The sequence below is a fragment of the Rhodnius prolixus genome, unplaced genomic scaffold (assembly GCF_049639745.1).
Source record: "Rhodnius prolixus isolate KJV_2025 unplaced genomic scaffold, Rpr scaffold_4, whole genome shotgun sequence".
Taxonomy (NCBI): Eukaryota; Metazoa; Arthropoda; class Insecta; order Hemiptera; family Reduviidae; genus Rhodnius; species Rhodnius prolixus.
In genome coordinates, this window is record NW_027411614.1 from 46,901,204 (window position 1) to 46,923,524 (window position 22,321).

The 22,321-nt window shown below is 34.3% G+C and overlaps 1 protein-coding gene across 7 annotated transcripts in view; it reads right to left on the reverse strand.

Annotated features, from left to right (window-relative positions):
• The window catches only part of CadN (neural cadherin), a 1,042,724-nt gene that overhangs the window by 44,267 nt on the left and 976,136 nt on the right, over nucleotides 1–22,321 (reverse strand). For all 7 annotated transcript variants that reach the window (XM_074131811.1, XM_074131810.1, XM_074131807.1 and 4 more), the window contains one exon: nucleotides 6,827–6,942. In XM_074131811.1, coding sequence (XP_073987912.1) covers nucleotides 6,827–6,942 — 116 coding nt within the window. The remainder of the gene's footprint in view (nucleotides 1–6,826; nucleotides 6,943–22,321) is intronic.

A 22,321-nucleotide genomic window follows, 5' to 3' on the forward strand; every position in this document is an offset into this window, starting at 1 on the left:
AGCTCTGTGGATTTAACGGGTTTTCTTATTTGTCAGTAATAGAAAATTTAAAAAAAAAAGTAATAGAAAATAGATTTGAAGGATTATCAATGATTGAAATATTTTTCAATATGACGGAAGCACCATAATTTTCAACTTGAAACGCACCGTTTTGTTTGCCTTCGTATTATTCAGCACGAAAACAGTAACCGGTTGCACATGACCCCTTGCTTGAAGCCAAATCGTATTGGTTTCCCTCTTATAAACTGATTCAAATAGTGATGACCGTAATATCGCACTATCTGTACATCCTTGATCTGATTTGGTGGGATATAACTGACAGTGTCTGGTTTCATAAAAGAGAACTCTACAGAAAAATTACTGGAATGAAGCTCTAATATCTCCGGAACATCCTTTGGCTGGCAATGAACTAATTCATTTTCGTCAATTTCTTCAACATCAGAAACAATATCTAGTAAGTCCGGAGGCTGTTCAACAATATCTATTGTTGAATCAGTATCAGACTCAAAGTCAAACTGCTCTAAAAAGTGAAGGCCCTTTACTGCTTCTTCTAGTTCACTGAATGTATAAAATTATTGTGGTTCCCATTTCTATAAATAAATACTAAAAGTATTCTATAACTCGGAAATTTGTTCACCCTATATGCCACGATCCCCATTTGGGGATCACTGTTCAAAATCCATTTTCTCTAATTCTCTAAAATATTTATGGAAGATAATATTGTTTCCTACAACTAGAACCTTTGAATTAACTGTGCTAAAACGCTTAGTTTAATTATTACAAAAATAATTGATAAAAAACAAACTTGAAAAGTAACATGGCTGCTATGAACGACTAACCTGGAAATTTTCACTTTGTTTTCTTATTGACCAAAAACTAGACAAGAAAATGTAAATGTTTACCATCAATACAGTTTACTACTTACTGCTTTAAATTAATTTGTTATTTGCCGCCAAAAAAACAGTTCTACAAATTTTTAAAAAAAAATATATAAAAAAATATCCCCAATTGGGGATCGTGGCAGTTAATGGGTTAAAACTGTTCCGGTAGGACAGTTGTATAAGGGTTGATCATCAAAAACTGCACGAAAAAGCGTAACGTTAAAGAACACCCAACTTTGACAATTTTTTTCTCTTTTTCTATAAAAGATAAAATTCCCAAATTTTCTTTATAATATAGGGCAAATTCTCCTTTATAACTGTAACGTTTTTACAACCTAGATCTAATAGATTTTGAGAAGAAAATTGCCGAAAATGAGCAAAAAAAAAAAACGGCACTTTCAGAAAATTTTCTTCTTGTTGTGATTCTTCTTGTTCTTGATGTTACTTCTTTTCCTTTTTTTGTAAACAAGAAAGCGCCGACCGATTTTCATGAATCAGGTGTCAATCGATTCGAAATTTCAAGTAAGATGTGCCTTTTTGGGGGTCCCGACGCTGTACATCGAATGGGAGAGAAGTTAGTCCCAACATCCGCCCCATATTATATAATTTTGTTAGTATAATACATTTTCGTGCAGTTTTTAAGATCAGCCCTTAAACACCGGTCCTACCGAACAGTTTTAATAATCAGATTAGGAATTAATTAAAAAAAAACTTTTAATATTTAATATCAATAAACCATATTAAGTATTATCTGTTATTTATAACGCCACATACTTGACAAAGTATAGTGCCAACTAATTTAATCAAAGGATGAACCTTAAATCGATGGTTTTTAGCTTCCAATTGATGTAAAAAATTTGCATTTAAATCTAATGCCCCCCCCCCACAAAACAAAAATTGTTAATATCTTTATAAACCATTCACAATCTACCAAAATATGTAATTAGTGACGTTTTATTAAGCAAATTTAAGCTGAAAGAAAATTTAAGTCGTGTAAGTGTTCGTATCACATTTTTAAAGTTGAATTTAAAATAAATTGCTGAAATGAATTCCCTAAATCGATTCTTTGTTTTCTCACATTGTTCTTTGGAATTGATTTCTAGTCCCTTTCAGATGTATTCTTCAGTCTTTTCCTCTCGTTCGACTATATGTTCCAAATTATCCTCTTTTTTTTTTGAATCCCGAATTGCTTTTCGGAATTGATTTCTAAACTTTTCTAACGTATTGTTTAATCTTTTCTTTTCAAATGTGATTATCCGTTCAAATCCCCATTCTTTGTTATGGGGATATATACGTACTTTCTTTCTATTCCTTTTTAATTTATTCTTGAACATTTTCTTTTCAATCAACCAAAAGTACCAAATTACCATTCTTTGTTTCCCCAAATTTAATTTTTTCAAATTGATTTCTAAACTTTTTTGTTTTATTTAAGTTATAATTAAAAAGTAGAGGAATGAGCACCACCTTTAACTTTATAAGAAGAAGTAACTACTAAACAACAAATCAATCAAGTCAATCACTGCTAATTAAGTTACTTAGTTATATTAGTATCTTTCATGTTTCAAGAACCATTAGGTTGTCAAATTGTAACAATTACGTATTATTAGAAAACCTTTTTATTTAATACAACAGGAAATCAATTGCTTGAATCAGTGAACTTTATGAAGCAATTTCTGAAAGTGTTCTCTTGTACTTGTCAGAGGTTTGGGCATGTAGATATTCGGATAAAATTGAGAAGGGTCAATTAAGATTTTTTAAATTGCTGCTACATTTGCCTAGAAGTACTCCCAACCATTATGTTAGAATGGAATGCGGAAGAGTGCACATACAATTTAAAGTTTTCAGCAGAATGTTAAGTTGGTGGCTGGCTATTTTGAAAATGCCTGATTATAACCTCTCTAAAATGTGTTTTCTGAAGCAATTAGATTTGATAGACAATACAGGCATGCCATTTAATTGGGCAAGAGAGCTGAAACATTATCTTTCTTGTATCGGTTTTGACAACGTATGGCAATCACAGAACTTGAAACTAGTTGAAGAAAAATATAAGTCTATTTTAACGAGTTTTAGAAATAATCTAGTAAGTCGTGATGTTGAAGCCATTGTAAATAGTAGATATAATCTTAATTATCGCAATCTAAGTACCTATGATCTAGACGAGCCGCATCTTAAGGTAAACATGCATATAAGCAAGCTTAGGTTGATAGTGCAGTTGCGACTTTATAACAAAAAAATGTGTCGCATACATTTTAATAACCAGTGCTATCAATTTGATGCAGATTTAACTTGTCCTCTCTGCCAATTACAAGCACCAAATGACTTATTTCACTTTTTATTGAATTGCCCGGCCTCATCATCACACAGGACTAAATATTTAGAAAAACATTTTTCTGCGACCCCAGACTACGATAAATTTATTTCATTATTAAGTTTTTCTATTAATACGTCGGAAGAGAAAATAAAAGATATATACTTGTTTTGTACCGAAAGTTTTAAATTAAGAAATTCTTTATTATCTTAATGTTATTGGTTAATTATTATTGTAACTTCAAGAAATCTCCTGTCTCTCTCTCTTTCTCTTTATTTGTAATTCTGCTTTTTTGCTTGTTTTTCTGTTTTTTGTTTACTTGTTTTAATTCATGTACATAAGTAACATACTACTATTTTGTTAGGTAAGGAAAGTGTTCTAATTTCAATTTATTTTTATTTTTACTTTAATTAATTTTGTATAATTATAACAAAAGTATAATTTTATGTAATTTTCCATATGTAGCCAACTCCCTCTGTATGCCTAACGGCATAAACAGAGTAAATAAATAAATAAATAATTTAAGTTATAATTAAAAACTTGAGGAATGTGCACCACCTTTAACTTTATAAGAAGAAGTAACTACTAAACAACAAATCAATCAAGTCAATCACTGCTAATTAAGTTACTTAGTTATATTAGTATCTTTCATGTTTCAAGAACCATTAGGTTGTCAAATTGTAACAATTATATTATTAGAAAACCTTTTTATTTAATACAACAGGAAATCAATTGCTTGAATCAGTGAGTTTCTGGTGAACGAAGAGACGTTTAGTGAATTACATTTTGTAATAACTTTAGTTGTTTGGTCAGTCGTTTGCTAGCTGTTACCCTAGGGGTTTGTACGTTATAGTTAGTGCTTTTATGTTAATAAGTGGCTATAAATGTCTCAGTTGGGTTATGAAGAAGAAGAAGAAGAAGAAGAAGAAGAAGAAGAAGAAGAAGAAGAAACATTTTATTTAATGAAAGTACATATATACGAAGGTCGTTTGGAAAGTCCGTGCAAAGTCAGAGAGATAGCACTACTGGCGCGTATCGAGGTTATGTTTAGTTAGTAGCATCTCTTGGAAGAACACATACCAAGTTTCAGCCAGATCGGTCTATTTCTTTGTGTTTGGCATTCGTTTGAATCGAGGAAGTCGAGTGATTTTCAAAAAAATGGACGAAAAAGAATTTCGTGTGTTGATTAAACACTACTTTATGAAAGGCAAAACGCCTCAGGAGACTAAAGAGAAGCTTGATAAACATTATGGTGACTCTGCACCTTCGATTAGAACAGTTTATAAATGGTTTCAAAATTTTCGGAGTGGCCATATGGGCACAAGTGACGCTGAACGTTCTGGACGCCCTGTTGAGGTTACTACTCCAGAAATCATTGATAAAATCCATGATATGGTGATGGATGACAGAAGAGTGAAGGTGCGTGAGATTGCTAGTGCTGTGGGCATCTCGAATGAACGGATACATAATATTTTGCATCAACATTTGGACATGACAAAGCTATCCGCAAGATGGGTGCCGCGATTGCTCACGCTTGACCAAAAACGAAATCGTGTGAAGTGTTGCAAGGACGGTTTGCAGCTGTTCCAGAAGAATTCGCAGGACTTTAAGCGTCGTTTCGTCACTGTGGATGAAACATGGATACATCACTACACTCCTGAGACCAAAGAACAATCTAAACAATGGGTTACCAAGGGGGAATCTGCGCCAAAAAAAGGCGAAGACCGTTCCTTCGGCCGGAAAGATTATGGCGACTGTCTTTTGGGATTCGCAAGGAATAATCCTCATCGACTATCTGGAAAAGGGTAAAACTATTACAGGTGCATATTATTCATCGTTATTGGACCGTTTGAAAACCGAGCTGCAAGAAAAACGCCCACGATTGGCCCACAAAAAAGTCCTTTTCCATCACGACAACGCACCAGCTCACACCTCAGCAGTTGTGGTCGCAAAATTAATGGAAATAGGGTTCCAACTCGTTTCACATCCCCCCCCTATTCTCCAGACTTGGCTCCCTCGGACTACTATTTGTTCCCCAATATGAAGAAATGGCTGGCGGGAAAAAGATTTTATTCAAACGAGGAGGTGATTGCAGAAACGAATGGCTATTTTTCAGACTTGGACAAATTCTATTATTCGGAAGGGATCAACAAACTAGAGCAGCGTTGGACGAAGTGTATAAGCCTAAAAGGAGACTATGTTGAAAAATAAAAAAGGTTTACCCCAAAAAATTAAGTAGTTTTTATTTTTGCACGGACTTTTCAAACGAACCTCGTACATATGTACGTAAGGAGTGCCAGTATAAATACTCTACCTCCAGCTAATTACATAAATTGTTACAGAATATAAAAGTAAGTAATGAGGGGAAAAACAATGAAAAACCCTCAGCCTCTAGTTGGGTTATGATTGTTGCAGTTTTGTAGTGAATTGTCGATGATGATGATGTGAAATGTGAAATGTCCAGTTACGTCGAGCTAGCACACTCCTTGATCTTTCTGATTCTAGGAGATTTCTCAGTTGTTTATAGGGATCTTAGATCTTCCATTTCGTAACCCTTCTTAGAGAGAAGATTTTTGCTTACCTTTTCGATAGGTTTAAATTCATTGTTTTTTTTTAAACAAGTTTGTTGTAAGATTAGTTGATGTCTGTAAGTTTTGTTAATGTCTTTGCTGTCGTCATTTGTTATTGGACATTGTGTCATAAGTAGATAACATCGTTATCGTAAGGTTTATGTAGATATAAATATCCAATGAGTTACAAGTGATTGTCGACAGGAGCACTTAATGTCGGTTACATTACTCTAACGTTGTCAAGTTTTTTTTTTTTTTACTTTGTCTCACCCTTTCTATGTGGAAATATTACAATCGTGAAGATTTTCCGACATGCGGGAAATAATAATTTTCCGCTCTCTTGAACCTGACGGAAGTAGTTTATATTGTTGGGTTTAAGTTAATTCTTTGATTAAATTGATTGGTACTTCACTTCAGGTAAGAAGCCACTTTTTTTTTTTTTTGGCATCACTACGGGAATCCCAGCCTAACAATATGAGCTACATTTACACTTACACCTCAAACACTCTTTTAATAGATACTGATTCCGAAGAGGTAGTTGAGATGTACACTATTTGAGACTATCTAAGCCATAGGCAACCTGTGGCTGATTTTATTAAATATGTAAAAATTTAAGACGTCTCCAAATTGTTTCCCAACAAACAGACAGGGAGTTTCAATATATATATTTTAGATGACAGATGTATTTGGCTTTGTAGCCACTCCCTTCACAGCATCCACCTACCAGAGTTGGTGGAAGGACTTCTTGAACGCTCCATGGAGTAGCAACACTAGAACATCTAGGGAAAGCTTTGAAAGGGAGAGAGGGATTATAGGAGCTATCCTAGAAAGCACTGCCATCCAAAGAATGATACATAAATAATCGATTATCACATTGCAGTAATTCTTAAAAATCAAACACCTGTTTTAATCTGTGATCGATTGGATACAATCCAACTTAAGCTAAGTTTTGTCCCTTTTACTGAGAAAATGAACCACATATTTATGAAAACAGAAAAAACTATAATTAAACAATTATGTAATTATGTATGAATAATAAATAAGCTAACAATAACACAAATACATACCCTCTTCCTAGTTTCATAATCTAAGGCACCTGCAACATATATAGCTCCGGTCATATTCTTGACCGCGAAGGCTCCGCCTATGTTACCGCTTGTGATCTCGTATCGAATACGCGAGGCTGGAAAATAGAAAACAAAAATTAATCAACAAAATTATTATTATTATTTATTGTTATTGTTTTTTTTAAAAATGATTTAAGGCGCATCAACATCTAAGGTTATTGGCGCCCGGAGCTTTTTGTAGTGCACTGCTGGCCTCCAGACAGTGTTCTATCGTTACAGACAATACTGTCCATCACCGGACAGTGTTGCCTGTAAGAAGCTCCTAGGAAGAGAAAATCTAAGAGGTCAGCTGTTGGATTGGAACCAGGGACCTCCGCGTGGGAGTCCAATACGCTAACCCCACAGCTAATCCCTTCCCTTATTATTATTATTTTTCAACCAGTTTGAACATTGATTTTTGAGCAGTAACAATGTTTAAGTCATTTATTTTTTCAAGAGGTGGAAGAAAAGGGACGTTTAAAAATTTTTAAATGTGATAGGTTTGAAATTGAATAGAATTATATTAAAATACAGTACGTAATACGATATATAGGACTGTCGCCATTTTCATTCAAACACAGCTTTAGTTATTATTTATTTGTTTATTTACTTTGCAATATGTGAAAATAAATATATAAAACTTTTAAATGTTATTGGATATCATAAAATAATAATTTGTGAATACAAATGATCTACAGAGGTTTTTACACTATCATCCTTGCGGCTCTTGGTAAGATTTATTAAAATTATTTAAGGAGAAATGGCTCTCTACTTAAAATAGGTTGCAGACCTCTGCCCTATCTAATTGCGTAAAAATAGTTTGCATTATATGATGACCTTTGACAACTTTTAAATCAGAAAAAAAGTTAAGTGCATGATTGCCGAGATAAAAACCCCGGACATTGCCAAATAGGAGTTTTAATAAGATCTACTTTAACAAGGTTAGCCTTAAGGAGCCTCCTTTGGCTGTGGTGCTTGGAGAATAGGATACGTTAGATGGAATCTAATGATCCTATCTAAAGAAGAGATTTAAGGCCCTGAAAAAAACAAACCTTTTTGTTACTCAGGGGGTTTGGGTGTTGATCTAGTTTTGAAGTTAAGCTTATACAGCAAAGAAAATGGATCTCACAATGTATAATATACATTTGGATGGTTGAACATGAAGCCAAACATGAGCATAAAAAAGTTCAATAAATATACCCCATGGCTACTTTATGAACTTTACTGTTTAGATATAAAGTGTATGGGATAAGATCGGGACAAAGTATTCACAAGAGCCAGTATATTGTGTACTTTGGATGGGCTAGTCCTGTATACACGGAGAGACTCCTTTATAAAGGAAAAGTCCTTTGGCCCTTCCTGTAGAGGTAGGTAGTTGGTTAAACTGCGTCCTTTCTTTGTGTACTTTAGAACGTCCTTTCGCAGCCGCTCTACCTCTACCTTCCACTTCTTTACTTACATCTTTCCACTCATACAACTTGGGCTTAAAGTCTCATCTCCCACACTCACTCTCTCTTTCTCTGTTTTCGCCCACATTTTAAGATTTTCTTTTATACACTCCATTCCTGGAAGATATACAAAAGAGAAAACTAAGTACAAGCACTTTGGGTAAAGTTTATTGTCCACAAAAGAGGAAGGAACTTACAAACAATGGAAACAGGTGACCACCATGCAGCAAGCATTCTTGTATGTACATCTTCCCGTACAATAATAACTTAAAACTATATATTGATATGCTAGCACTCTCCACCTACACCCAAGAGGAAAAAAAGAAAAGATGAAAATTCTCATATTTCCTCAACCTTTCTCCTTCGTGAAAAAGTTTTTCTCTGTTGTTTCCCTTGCTAAATAAATCCCTTTTCGTTTATGAAAAAAAAAAAAAAAAAAACGACAATTTCATAAGCTCTTTTATAAACTCATCTTTAAAGATTGGGCACAACATTTTCCTTTAAATATCTTTAAAGATGGTCGCCCAGATACTTTATAAAACTGACTGAACCTGTTAAAGTCAACTCTACCTCAGGAACTTCAAAAAAAAAAAAAAAAAAAATCTCATCTAAATAATTTAGTTGAGTCAAACCTGAGTTGAACCTGTAGTAGCAGTAATGCCTTTACGGGCTTTACGTCCAACTACCACAATTAGGATTCATGGACGGAGGCGACTAGCATACATACTTTACAATAAAGTTCTCATATTAACCATTAGATAAAATCCAAGGGCTAGACCAGTACCGCAATACATCCTAGCATTGCGGGTCTAGCCTATAACAAACTAACAAACATACATTACTGTAAAGTTCTCATATTAACCGCAATACATCTTAGCTTTGCGGGTCTAGTCTATAACCGCCTAACATACTTAACTGTGAAGTTCTCATATTAACCATTAAATAAAAACCAAGGACTAGTACCGCAATACATCTTAGCTTTGCGGGTATAGTATATAACCGACTAACAAACATACTTTACTATAAAAAGTTCACATATTAACCATTAAATAAAATAACATAAATAACAGGCATAAACACCAACCAGGAAAAATCAGTCACTACAAAAATATAATTCGCCAAATGTTGTAGAAAATTACTTGTCTTAAAAGAAAATCAAAATTATATTAAAAATCTTATCTCTTCTTTTAACAAGAAAAAATAAAAAAACAACAAATCGGGAAGCTAAATCCTGACTTAGCTTCTTTCTTCCTTCAGGACCTGATAATGAAACTGATAAGGTTGAGGATTTGATTCGACGGAGATAAATTGTAATAGCCATCTAGAAAGCATGATGTTCTGGAAAAGCTTCTGTCTAGTATGAAAGTTCACTTAGATTTACTGCTTCATTCTCGTCTTAGTTTTGTTCCTTCAAAAAGCAGCTTTAAAAAAATATACTTAGAAAGTCAAATTTCATCTGGAAATTTATATTTTAAGGCTTCTGAATCCTTAAGTAGAAATGGATTAGCTACTTTTTCATATATCTTGGCTGCTCTAAGGGATTGCCCAATCTAAGACTAAAAACACAAAAAGAGGGAGCCCTTTAATCGATATGTTTAATTGCTTGAGCTTAGTTTAGCAAATGCATTCAATGAAATTTAAGGGCAATTTACAGTACCTCAGCTCTAAAATTAACAAAAAAGGTAGTTGAGGATCAAAAAGAAGATATTAAGCAGGAATTAGGGGGTTGAATTGGCTTGAACCATTAAAATAAGAACGTGCAAAATTTTATTAAGAAAAGCCGAAACCGGAAATGCATAGAAGGATCTATTGGGGGAACATCCTGTCTAACGGATAAGAAAGAGAAAAGGAAATACAAAAGACAATACTCAACTTATCCTCGTACAACTTTTTTTTTTTTTTTTTTTTTTTTTTTTTTGGCGCATCAACCGCTGAGGTCATTAGCGCCCGGAGCTTTTTCCAGTGCACTGCCGGCCTCCGGACAGTGTTCTCTCGTTACAGACAACACTGTCCATCACCGGACAGTGAGCTGTAAGAAGCTCCTAGGAAGAGAAAATCTAAGGGTCAGCTGCTGGATTCGAACCCGGGACCTCCGCGTGGGAGTCCAGTATGCTAACCTCATAGCTAATCCCTTCCCTGACCCCTCGTACAACTTAAAATGGCTAGGAATCTTCCAGAAGATATACACAACACATTCTGTCAGTCTGTCCGACAGTGGCAGATCAGATAGTCGGGCTAAGAAATGATGTAAGAACAGCGAACGGCAGCATGGCAAGAATAAGAAGAAAAAGCGGAGCAGAAATCAGCAATACGAAGAACAAGATGTCTGGGATTTACATAAAGCGAGCCCAAGGGTAGGTTCAAAGGAGAAGAATGAATATTTTAAGGTAGCACAGGGGCTTACCAGTAGAGGGAAAATGGCAGTTCTGGGGCACCTAAAATGTACACCTTTTTTGGGCAAGATGACCGCCATCCCCACTCCGCCAACACCAACCCCACCAATCCATATTGAATAATCATCGAATTCGAAGAGGGTTTAAGCCACGCCCTTCTCCTTATTGACTAATCTTCGAATTCGACGCGGCCCTTTTGCTGTGGGAATTATAAAGGCCCAATTTCAAAGCAAAATCATGACCCAAAAAAATTTCAACTCACAATATCTACTCAAGTAATGGATCTGTTCCCAAGAAAACAATAGCATACTACTCAGTAAAACAGAGTGTGTAAGAGCAGAAAATTTCATACGAATAATATGTTGTTTACTGTGGGAGTTATAATGGCCCAATTTCATAGCAAAACCATGACCCAAAAAAATTTCAACTCTCAATATCTTCTCAACTAATGGAGCTGTACTCAAGAAAACTATAGCATACTACTCAGTAAAACAGAGTGTGTAAGAGCAGAAAGTTTCATACGAATAATATGTTGTTTACTGTGGGAAATATAAGGGCCCCATTTCACAGCAAAACCATGACCCAAAAAAATTTCAACTCTCAATATCTTCTCAACTAATGGATCTGTATTCAAGAAAACTATAGCGTACTACTCAGTAAAACAGAGGGTGTAAGAGCAGAAAATTTCATACGAATAATCTGTTGTTTACTGTGGGAGTTATAAGGGCCCCATTTCACAGGAAAACCATGACCCAAAAAAATTTCAACTCACAATATCTTCTCAAGTAATGGATCTGTACTCAAGAAAACTATAGCATACTACTTAGTAAAACAGAGTGTGTAAGAGCAGAAAGTTTCATACGAATCATATGTTGTTTACTGTGGGAATTATAAGGGCCCCATTTCACAGCAAAACGATGACCCAAAAAAATTTCAACTCTCAATATCTTCTCAACTAATGGATCTGTATTCAGGAAAACTATAGCATACTACTTAGTAAAACAGAGTGTGTAAGAGCAGAAAGTTTCATACGAATAATATGTTGTTTACTGTGAGAATTATAAGGGCCCCATTTCACAGCAAAACCATCACCCAAAAAAATTTCAACCCTCAATATCTTCCCAACTAATGGAGCTGTACTCAAGAAAACTATAGCATACTACTTAGTAAAACAGAATGTGTAAGAGCAGAAAGTTTCATACGAATAATATGTTGTTTACTGTGAGAATTATAAGGGCCCCATTTCACAGCAAAACCATCACCCAAAAAAATTTCAACCCTCAATATCTTCTCAAGTAATGGATCTGTACTCAAGAAAACTATAGCATACTACTTAGTAAAACAGAGTGTGTAAGAGCAGAAAGTTTCATACGAATAATATGTTGTTTACTGTGGGAGTTATAAGGGCCCCATTTCACAGCAAAACCATCACCCAAAAAAATTTCAACCCTCAATATCTTCCCAACTAATGGAGCTGTACTCAAGAAAACTATAGCATACTACTCAGTAAAACAGAGTGTGTAAGAGCAGAAAATTTCAAACGAATAATATGTTGTTTACTGTGGGAAATATAAGGGCCCCATTTCACAGCAAAACCATCACCCAAAAAAATTTCAACCCTCAATATCTTCCCAACTAATGGAGCTGTACTCAAGAAAACTATAGCATACTACTCAGTAAAACAGAGTGTGTAAGAGCAGAAAATTTCATACGAATAAAATGTTGTTTACTGTGGGAGTTATAATGACCCAATTTCACAGCAAAACCATGACCCAAAAAAATTTCAACTCTCAATATCTTCTCTACTAATGGATCTGTATTCAGGAAAACTATAGCATACTACTCAGTAAAACAGAGTGTGTATGAGCAGAAAATTTCATACGAATAATATGTTGTTCACTGTGGGAAATATAAGGGCCCCATTTCACAGCAAAACCATGACCCAAAAAAATTTCAACTCTCAATATCTTCTCAACTAATGGATCTTTATTCAGGAAAACTATAGTACACTACTTATTAAAACAGAGTGTGTAAGAGCAGAAAATTTCATACGAATAATATGTTGTTTACTGTGGGAGGTATAATGACCCAATTTCACAGCAAAACCATGACCCAAAAAAATTTCAACTCTCAATATCTGCTCTACTAATGGATCTGTATTCAGGAAAACTATAGCATACTACTTAGTAAAACAGAGTGTGTAAGAGCAGAAAGTTTCATACGAATAATCTGTTGTTTACTGTGGGAAATATAAGGGCCCCATTTCACAGCAAAACCATGACCCAAAAAAATTTCAACTCTCAATATCTTCTCAACTAATGGATCTGTATTCAAGAAAACTATATCATACTACTCAGTAAAACAGAATGTGTAAGAGCAGAAAATTTCATACAAATAATATGTTGTTCACTGTGGGAAATATAAGGGCCCCATTTCACAGCAAAACCATGACCCAATAAAATTTCAACTCTCAATATCTTCTCAACTAATGGATCTTTATTCAGGAAAACTATAGCATACTACTTAGCAAAACAGAGTGTGTAAGAGCAGAAAGTTTCATACGAATCATATGTTGTTTACTGTGGGAATTATAAGGGCCCCATTTCACAGCAAAACGATGACCCAAAAAAATTTCAACTCTCAATATCTTCTCAACTAATGGATCTGTATTCAGGAAAACTATAGCATACTACTTAGTAAAACAGAGTGTGTAAGAGCAGAAAGTTTCATACGAATAATATGTTGTTTACTGTGAGAATTATAAGGGCCCCATTTCACAGCAAAACCATCACCCAAAAAAATTTCAACCCTCAATATCTTCCCAACTAATGGAGCTGTACTCAAGAAAACTATAGCATACTACTTAGTAAAACAGAATGTGTAAGAGCAGAAAGTTTCATACGAATAATATGTTGTTTACTGTGAGAATTATAAGGGCCCCATTTCACAGCAAAACCATCACCCAAAAAAATTTCAACCCTCAATATCTTCTCAAGTAATGGATCTGTACTCAAGAAAACTATAGCATACTACTTAGTAAAACAGAGTGTGTAAGAGCAGAAAGTTTCATACGAATAATATGTTGTTTACTGTGGGAGTTATAAGGGCCCCATTTCACAGCAAAACCATCACCCAAAAAAATTTCAACCCTCAATATCTTCCCAACTAATGGAGCTGTACTCAAGAAAACTATAGCATACTACTCAGTAAAACAGAGTGTGTAAGAGCAGAAAATTTCAAACGAATAATATGTTGTTTACTGTGGGAAATATAAGGGCCCCATTTCACAGCAAAACCATCACCCAAAAAAATTTCAACCCTCAATATCTTCCCAACTAATGGAGCTGTACTCAAGAAAACTATAGCATACTACTCAGTAAAACAGAGTGTGTAAGAGCAGAAAATTTCATACGAATAAAATGTTGTTTACTGTGGGAGTTATAATGACCCAATTTCACAGCAAAACCATGACCCAAAAAAATTTCAACTCTCAATATCTTCTCTACTAATGGATCTGTATTCAGGAAAACTATAGCATACTACTCAGTAAAACAGAGTGTGTATGAGCAGAAAATTTCATACGAATAATATGTTGTTCACTGTGGGAAATATAAGGGCCCCATTTCACAGCAAAACCATGACCCAAAAAAATTTCAACTCTCAATATCTTCTCAACTAATGGATCTTTATTCAGGAAAACTATAGTACACTACTTAGTAAAACAGAGTGTGTAAGAGCAGAAAATTTCATACGAATAATATGTTGTTTACTGTGGGAGGTATAATGACCCAATTTCACAGCAAAACCATGACCCAAAAAAATTTCAACTCTCAATATCTGCTCTACTAATGGATCTGTATTCAGGAAAACTATAGCATACTACTTAGTAAAACAGAGTGTGTAAGAGCAGAAAGTTTCATACGAATAATCTGTTGTTTACTGTGGGAAATATAAGGGCCCCATTTCACAGCAAAACCATGACCCAAAAAAATTTCAACTCTCAATATCTTCTCAACTAATGGATCTGTATTCAAGAAAACTATATCATACTACTCAGTAAAACAGAATGTGTAAGAGCAGAAAATTTCATACAAATAATATGTTGTTCACTGTGGGAAATATAAGGGCCCCATTTCACAGCAAAACCATGACCCAATAAAATTTCAACTCTCAATATCTTCTCAACTAATGGATCTTTATTCAGGAAAACTATAGTACACTACTTAGTAAAACAGAGTGTGCAAGAGCAGAAAATTTTATACGAATATGTTGTTTACTGTGGGAGTTATAAGGGCCCCATTTCACAGCAAAACCATGACCCAAAAAAATTTCAACTCTCAATATCTTCTCAACTAATGGATCTGTATTCAAGAAAACTTTAGCGTACTACTCAGTTAAACAGAGGGTGTAAGAGCAGAAAATTTCATACGAATAATCTGTTGTTTACTTTGGGAGTTATAAGGGCCCCATTTCACAAGAAAACCATGACCCAAAAAAATTTCAACTCACAATATCTTCTCAAGTAATGGATCTGTACTCAAGAAAACTATAGCATACTACTTAGTAAAACAGAGTGTGTAAGAGCAGAAAGTTTCATACAAATAATATGTTGTTTACTGTGGGAATTATAAGGGCCCCATTTCACAGCAAAACCATGACCCAAAAAAATTTCAACTCACAATATCTTCTCAACTAATGGATCTGTACTCAAGAAAACTATAGCATACTACTTAGTAAAACAGAGTGTGTAAGAGCAGAAAGTTTCATACGAATAATATGTTGTTTACTGTGGGAATTATAAGGGCCCCATTTCACAGCAAAACCATGACCCAAAAAAATTTCAACTCACAATATCTTCTCAAGTAATGGATCTGTATTCAGGAAAACTATAGCATACTACTTAGTAAAACAGAGTGTGTAAGAGCAGAAAGTTTCATACGAATAATCTGTTGTTTACTGTGGGAAATATAAGGGCCCCATTTCACAGCAAAACCATAAACCAATAAAATTTCAACTCTCAATATCTTCTCAACTAATGGATCTGTACTCATGAAAACTATAGCATACTACTAAGTAAAACAGAGTGTGTAAGAGCAGAAAATTTTTTACGAATAATATGTTGTTTACTGTGGGAGTTATAAGGGCCCCATTTCACAGCAAGACCATGACCCAAAAAAATTTCAACTCTCAATATCTTCTCAACTAATGGATCTGTATTCAAGAAAACTATAGCGTACTACTCAGTAAAACAGAGTGTGTAAGAGCAGAAAATTTTATACGAATAATATGTTGTTTACTGTGGGAGTTATAAGGCCCCCATTTCACAACAAAACCATGACCCAAAAAAATTTCAACTCTCAATATCTTCTTAACTAATGGATCTGTATTCAGGAAAACTATAGCATACTACTTAGTAAAACAGAGTGTGTAAGAGCAGAAAGTTTCATACGAATAATCTGTTGTTTACTGTGGGAAATATAAGGGCCCCATTTCACAGCAAAACCATGACCCAATAAAATTTCAACTCTCAATATCTTCTCAACTAATGGATCTGTATTCAACAAAACTATATCATACTACTCAGTAAAACAGAATGTGTAAGAGCAGAAAATTTCATACGAATAATATGTTGTTCACTGTGGGAAATATAAGGGCCCCATTTCACAGCAAAACCATGACCCAAATAAATTTCAACTCTCAATATCTTCTCAACTAATGGATCTTTATTCAGGAAAACTATAGTACACTACTTAGTAAAACAGAGTGTGTAAGAGCAGAAAATTTTATACGAATATGTTGTTTACTGTGGGAGTTATAAGGGCCCCATTTCACAGCAAAACCATGACCCAAAAAAATTTCAACTCTCAATATCTTCTCAACTAATGGATCTGTATTCAAGAAAACTATAGCGTACTACTCAGTTAAACAGAGGGTGTAAGAGCAGAAAATTTCATACGAATAATCTGTTGTTTACTTTGGGAGTTATAAGGGCCCCATTTCACAAGAAAACCATGACCCAAAAAAATTTCAACTCACAATATCTTCTCAAGTAATGGATCTGTACTCAAGAAAACTATAGCATACTACTTAGTAAAACAGAGTGTGTAAGAGCAGAAAGTTTCATAAAATAATATGTTGTTTACTGTGGGAATTATAAGGGCCCCATTTCACAGCAAAACCATGACCCAAAAAAATTTCAACTCACAATATCTTCTCAACTAATGGATTTGTACTCAAGAAAACTATAGCATACTACTTAGTAAAACAGAGTGTGTAAGAGCAGAAAGTTTCATACGAATAATCTGTTGTTTACTGTGGGAAATATAAGGGCCCCATTTCACAGCAAAACCATGACCCAAAAAAATTTCAACTCTCAATATCTTCTCAACTAATGGATCTGTATTCAAGAAAACTATATCATACTACTCAGAAAAACAGAATGTGTAAGAGCAGAAAATTTCATACAAATAATATGTTGTTCACTGTGGGAAATATAAGGGCCCCATTTCACAGCAAAACCATGACCCAATAAAATTTCAACTCTCAATATCTTCTCAACTAATGGATCTTTATTCAGGAAAACTATAGTACACTACTTAGTAAAACAGAGTGTGTAAGAGCAGAAAATTTTATACGAATATGTTGTTTACTGTGGGAGTTATAAGGGCCCCATTTCACAGCAAAACCATGACCCAAAAAAATTTCAACTCTCAATATCTTCTCAACTAATGGATCTGTATTCAAGAAAACTTTAGCGTACTACTCAGTTAAACAGAGGGTGTAAGAGCAGAAAATTTCATACGAATAATCTGTTGTTTACTTTGGGAGTTATAAGGGCCCCATTTCACAAGAAAACCATGACCCAAAAAAATTTCAACTCACAATATCTTCTCAAGTAATGGATCTGTACTCAAGAAAACTATAGCATACTACTTAGTAAAACAGAGTGTGTAAGAGCAGAAAGTTTCATACAAATAATATGTTGTTTACTGTGGGAATTATAAGGGCCCCATTTCACAGCAAAACCATGACCCAAAAAAATTTCAACTCACAATATCTTCTCAACTAATGGATCTGTACTCAAGAAAACTATAGCATACTACTTAGTAAAACAGAGTGTGTAAGAGCAGAAAGTTTCATACGAATAATATGTTGTTTACTGTGGGAATTATAAGGGCCCCATTTCACAGCAAAACCATGACCCAAAAAAATTTCAACTCACAATATCTTCTCAAGTAATGGATCTGTATTCAGGAAAACTATAGCATACTACTTAGTAAAACAGAGTGTGTAAGAGCAGAAAGTTTCATACGAATAATCTGTTGTTTACTGTGGGAAATATAAGGGCCCCATTTCACAGCAAAACCATAAACCAATAAAATTTCAACTCTCAATATCTTCTCAACTAATGGATCTGTACTCATGAAAACTATAGCATACTACTAAGTAAAACAGAGTGTGTAAGAGCAGAAAATTTTTTACGAATAATATGTTGTTTACTGTGGGAAATATAAGGGCCCCATTTCACAGCAAAACCATAAACCAATAAAATTTCAACTCTCAATATCTTCTCAACTAATGGATCTGTACTCATGAAAACTATAGCATACTACTAAGTAAAACAGAGTGTGTAAGAGCAGAAAATTTTTTACGAATAATATGTTGTTTACTGTGGGAGTTATAAGGGCCCCATTTCACAGCAAGACCATGACCCAAAAAAATTTCAACTCTCAATATCTTCTCAACTAATGGATCTGTATTCAAGAAAACTATAGCGTACTACTCAGTAAAACAGAGTGTGTAAGAGCAGAAAATTTTATACGAATAATATGTTGTTTACTGTGGGAGTTATAAGGCCCCCATTTCACAACAAAACCATGACCCAAAAAAATTTCAACTCTCAATATCTTCTTAACTAATGGATCTGTATTCAGGAAAACTATAGCATACTACTTAGTAAAACAGAGTGTGTAAGAGCAGAAAGTTTCATACGAATAATCTGTTGTTTACTGTGGGAAATATAAGGGCCCCATTTCACAGCAAAACCATGACCCAATAAAATTTCAACTCTCAATATCTTCTCAACTAATGGATCTGTATTCAACAAAACTATATCATACTACTCAGTAAAACAGAATGTGTAAGAGCAGAAAATTTCATACGAATAATATGTTGTTTACTGTGGGAAATATAAGGGCCCCATTTCACAGCAAAACCATAAACCAATAAAATTTCAACTCTCAATATCTTCTCAACTAATGGATCTGTACTCATGAAAACTATAGCATACTACTAAGTAAAACAGAGTGTGTAAGAGCAGAAAATTTTTTACGAATAATATGTTGTTTACTGTGGGAGTTATAAGGGCCCCATTTCACAGCAAGACCATGACCCAAAAAAATTTCAACTCTCAATATCTTCTCAACTAATGGATCTGTATTCAAGAAAACTATAGCGTACTACTCAGTAAAACAGAGTGTGTAAGAGCAGAAAATTTTATACGAATAATATGTTGTTTACTGTGGGAGTTATAAGGCCCCCATTTCACAACAAAACCATGACCCAAAAAAATTTCAACTCTCAATATCTTCTTAACTAATGGATCTGTATTCAGGAAAACTATAGCATACTACTTAGTAAAACAGAGTGTGTAAGAGCAGAAAGTTTCATACGAATAATCTGTTGTTTACTGTGGGAAATATAAGGGCCCCATTTCACAGCAAAACCATGACCCAATAAAATTTCAACTCTCAATATCTTCTCAACTAATGGATCTGTATTCAACAAAACTATATCATACTACTCAGTAAAACAGAATGTGTAAGAGCAGAAAATTTCATACGAATAATATGTTGTTCACTGTGGGAAATATAAGGGCCCCATTTCACAGCAAAACCATGACCCAAATAAATTTCAACTCTCAATATCTTCTCAACTAATGGATCTTTATTCAGGAAAACTATAGTACACTACTTAGTAAAACAGAGTGTGTAAGAGCAGAAAATTTTATACGAATATGTTGTTTACTGTGGGAGTTATAAGGGCCCCATTTCACAGCAAAACCATGACCCAAAAAAATTTCAACTCTCAATATCTTCTCAACTAATGGATCTGTATTCAAGAAAACTATAGCGTACTACTCAGTTAAACAGAGGGTGTAAGAGCAGAAAATTTCATACGAATAATCTGTTGTTTACTTTGGGAGTTATAAGGGCCCCATTTCACAAGAAAACCATGACCCAAAAAAATTTCAACTCACAATATCTTCTCAAGTAATGGATCTGTACTCAAGAAAACTATAGCATACTACTTAGTAAAACAGAGTGTGTAAGAGCAGAAAGTTTCATAAAATAATATGTTGTTTACTGTGGGAATTATAAGGGCCCCATTTCACAGCAAAACCATGACCCAAAAAAATTTCAACTCACAATATCTTCTCAACTAATGGATTTGTACTCAAGAAAACTATAGCATACTACTTAGTAAAACAGAGTGTGTAAGAGCAGAATGTTTCATACGAATAATATGTTGTTTACTGTGGAAATTATAAGGGCCCCATTTCACAGCAAAACCATGACCCAAAAAAATTTCAACTCACAATATCTTCTCAAGTCTTGGATCTGTATTCAGGAAAACTATAGCATACTACTTAGTAAAACAGAGTGTGTAAGAGCAGAAAGTTTCATACGAATAATCTGTTGTTTACTGTGGGAAATATAAGGGCCCCATTTCACAGCAAAACCATGACCCAAAAAAATTTCAACTCTCAATATCTTCTCAACTAATGGATCTGTATTCAAGAAAACTATAGCGTACTACTCAGTAAAACAGAGTGTGTAAGAGCAGAAAATTTTATACGAATAATATGTTGTTTACTGTGGGAGTTATAAGGCCCCCATTTCACAACAAAACCATGACCCAAAAAAATTTCAACTCTCAATATCTTCTCAACTAATGGATCTGTATTCAGGAAAACTATAGCATACTACTTAGTAAAACAGAGTGTGTAAGAGCAGAAAGTTTCATACGAATAATCTGTTGTTTACTGTGGGAAATATAAGGGCCCCATTTCACAGCAAAACCATGACCCAATAAAATTTCAACTCTCAATATCTTCTCAACTAATGGATCTGTACTCAAGAAAACTATAGCATACTACTTCGTAAAACAGAGTGTGTAAGAGCAGAAAGTTTGATACGAATAATCTGTTGTTTACTGTGGGAAATATAAGGGCCCCATTTCACAGCAAAACCATGACCCAATAAAATTTCAACTCTCAATATCTTCTCAACTAATGGATCTTTACTCAAGAAAACTATAGCATACTACTTAGTAAAACAGAGTGTGTAAGAGCAGAAAGTTTCATACGAATAATCTGTTGTTTACTGTGGGAGTTATAAGGGCCCCATTTCCCAGCAAAACCATGACCCAATAAAATTTCAACTCTCAATATCTTCTCAACTAATGGATCTGTACTCAAGAAAACTATAGCATACTACTTAGTAAAACAGAGTGTGTATGAGCAGAAAATTTTATACGAATAATATGTTGTTTACTGTGGGAGTTATAAGGGCCCCATTTCACAGCAAAACCATGACCCAATAAAATTTCAACTCTCAATATCTTCTCAACTAATGGATCTGTACTCAAGAAAACTATAGCATACTACTTAGTAAAACAGAGTGTGTATGAGCAGAAAATTTTATACGAATAATATGTTGTTTACTGTGGGAGTTATAAGGGCCCCATTTCACAGCAAAACCATGACCCAAAAAAATTTCAACTCTCAATATCTTCTCAACTAATGGATCTGTACTCAAGAAAACTATAGCATACTACTTAGTAAAACAGAGTGTGTATGAGCAGAAAATTTTATACGAATAATATGTTGTTTACTGTGGGAGTTATAAGGGCCCCATTTCACAGCAAAACCATGACCCAATAAAATTTCAACTCTCAATATCTTCTCAACTAATGGATCTGTACTCAAGAAAACTATAGCATACTACTTAGTAAAACAGAGTGTGTATGAACAGAAAATTTTATACGAATAATATGTTGTTTACTGTGGGAGTTATAAGGGCCCCATTTCACAGCAAAACCATGACCCAAAAAAATTTCAACTCTCAATATCTTCTCAACTAATGGATCTGTACTCAAGAAAACTATAGCATACTACTTAGTAAAACAGAGTGTGTATGAGCAGAAAATTTTATACGAATAATATGTTGTTTACTGTGGGAGTTATAAGGCCCCCATTTCACAACAAAACCATGACCCAAAAAAATTTCAACTCTCAATATCTTCTCAACTAATGGATCTGTATTCAGGAAAACTATAGCATACTACTTAGTAAAACAGAGTGTGTAAGAGCAGAAAGTTTCATACGAATAATCTGTTGTTTACTGTGGGAAATATAAGGGCCCCATTTCACAGCAAAACTATGACCCAATAAAATTTCAACTCTCAATATCTTCTCAACTAATGGATCTGTACTCAAGAAAACTATAGCATACTACTTCGTAAAACAGAGTGTGTAAGAGCAGAAAGTTTCATACGAATAATCTGTTGTTTACTGTGGGAAATATAAGGGCCCCATTTCACAGCAAAACCAT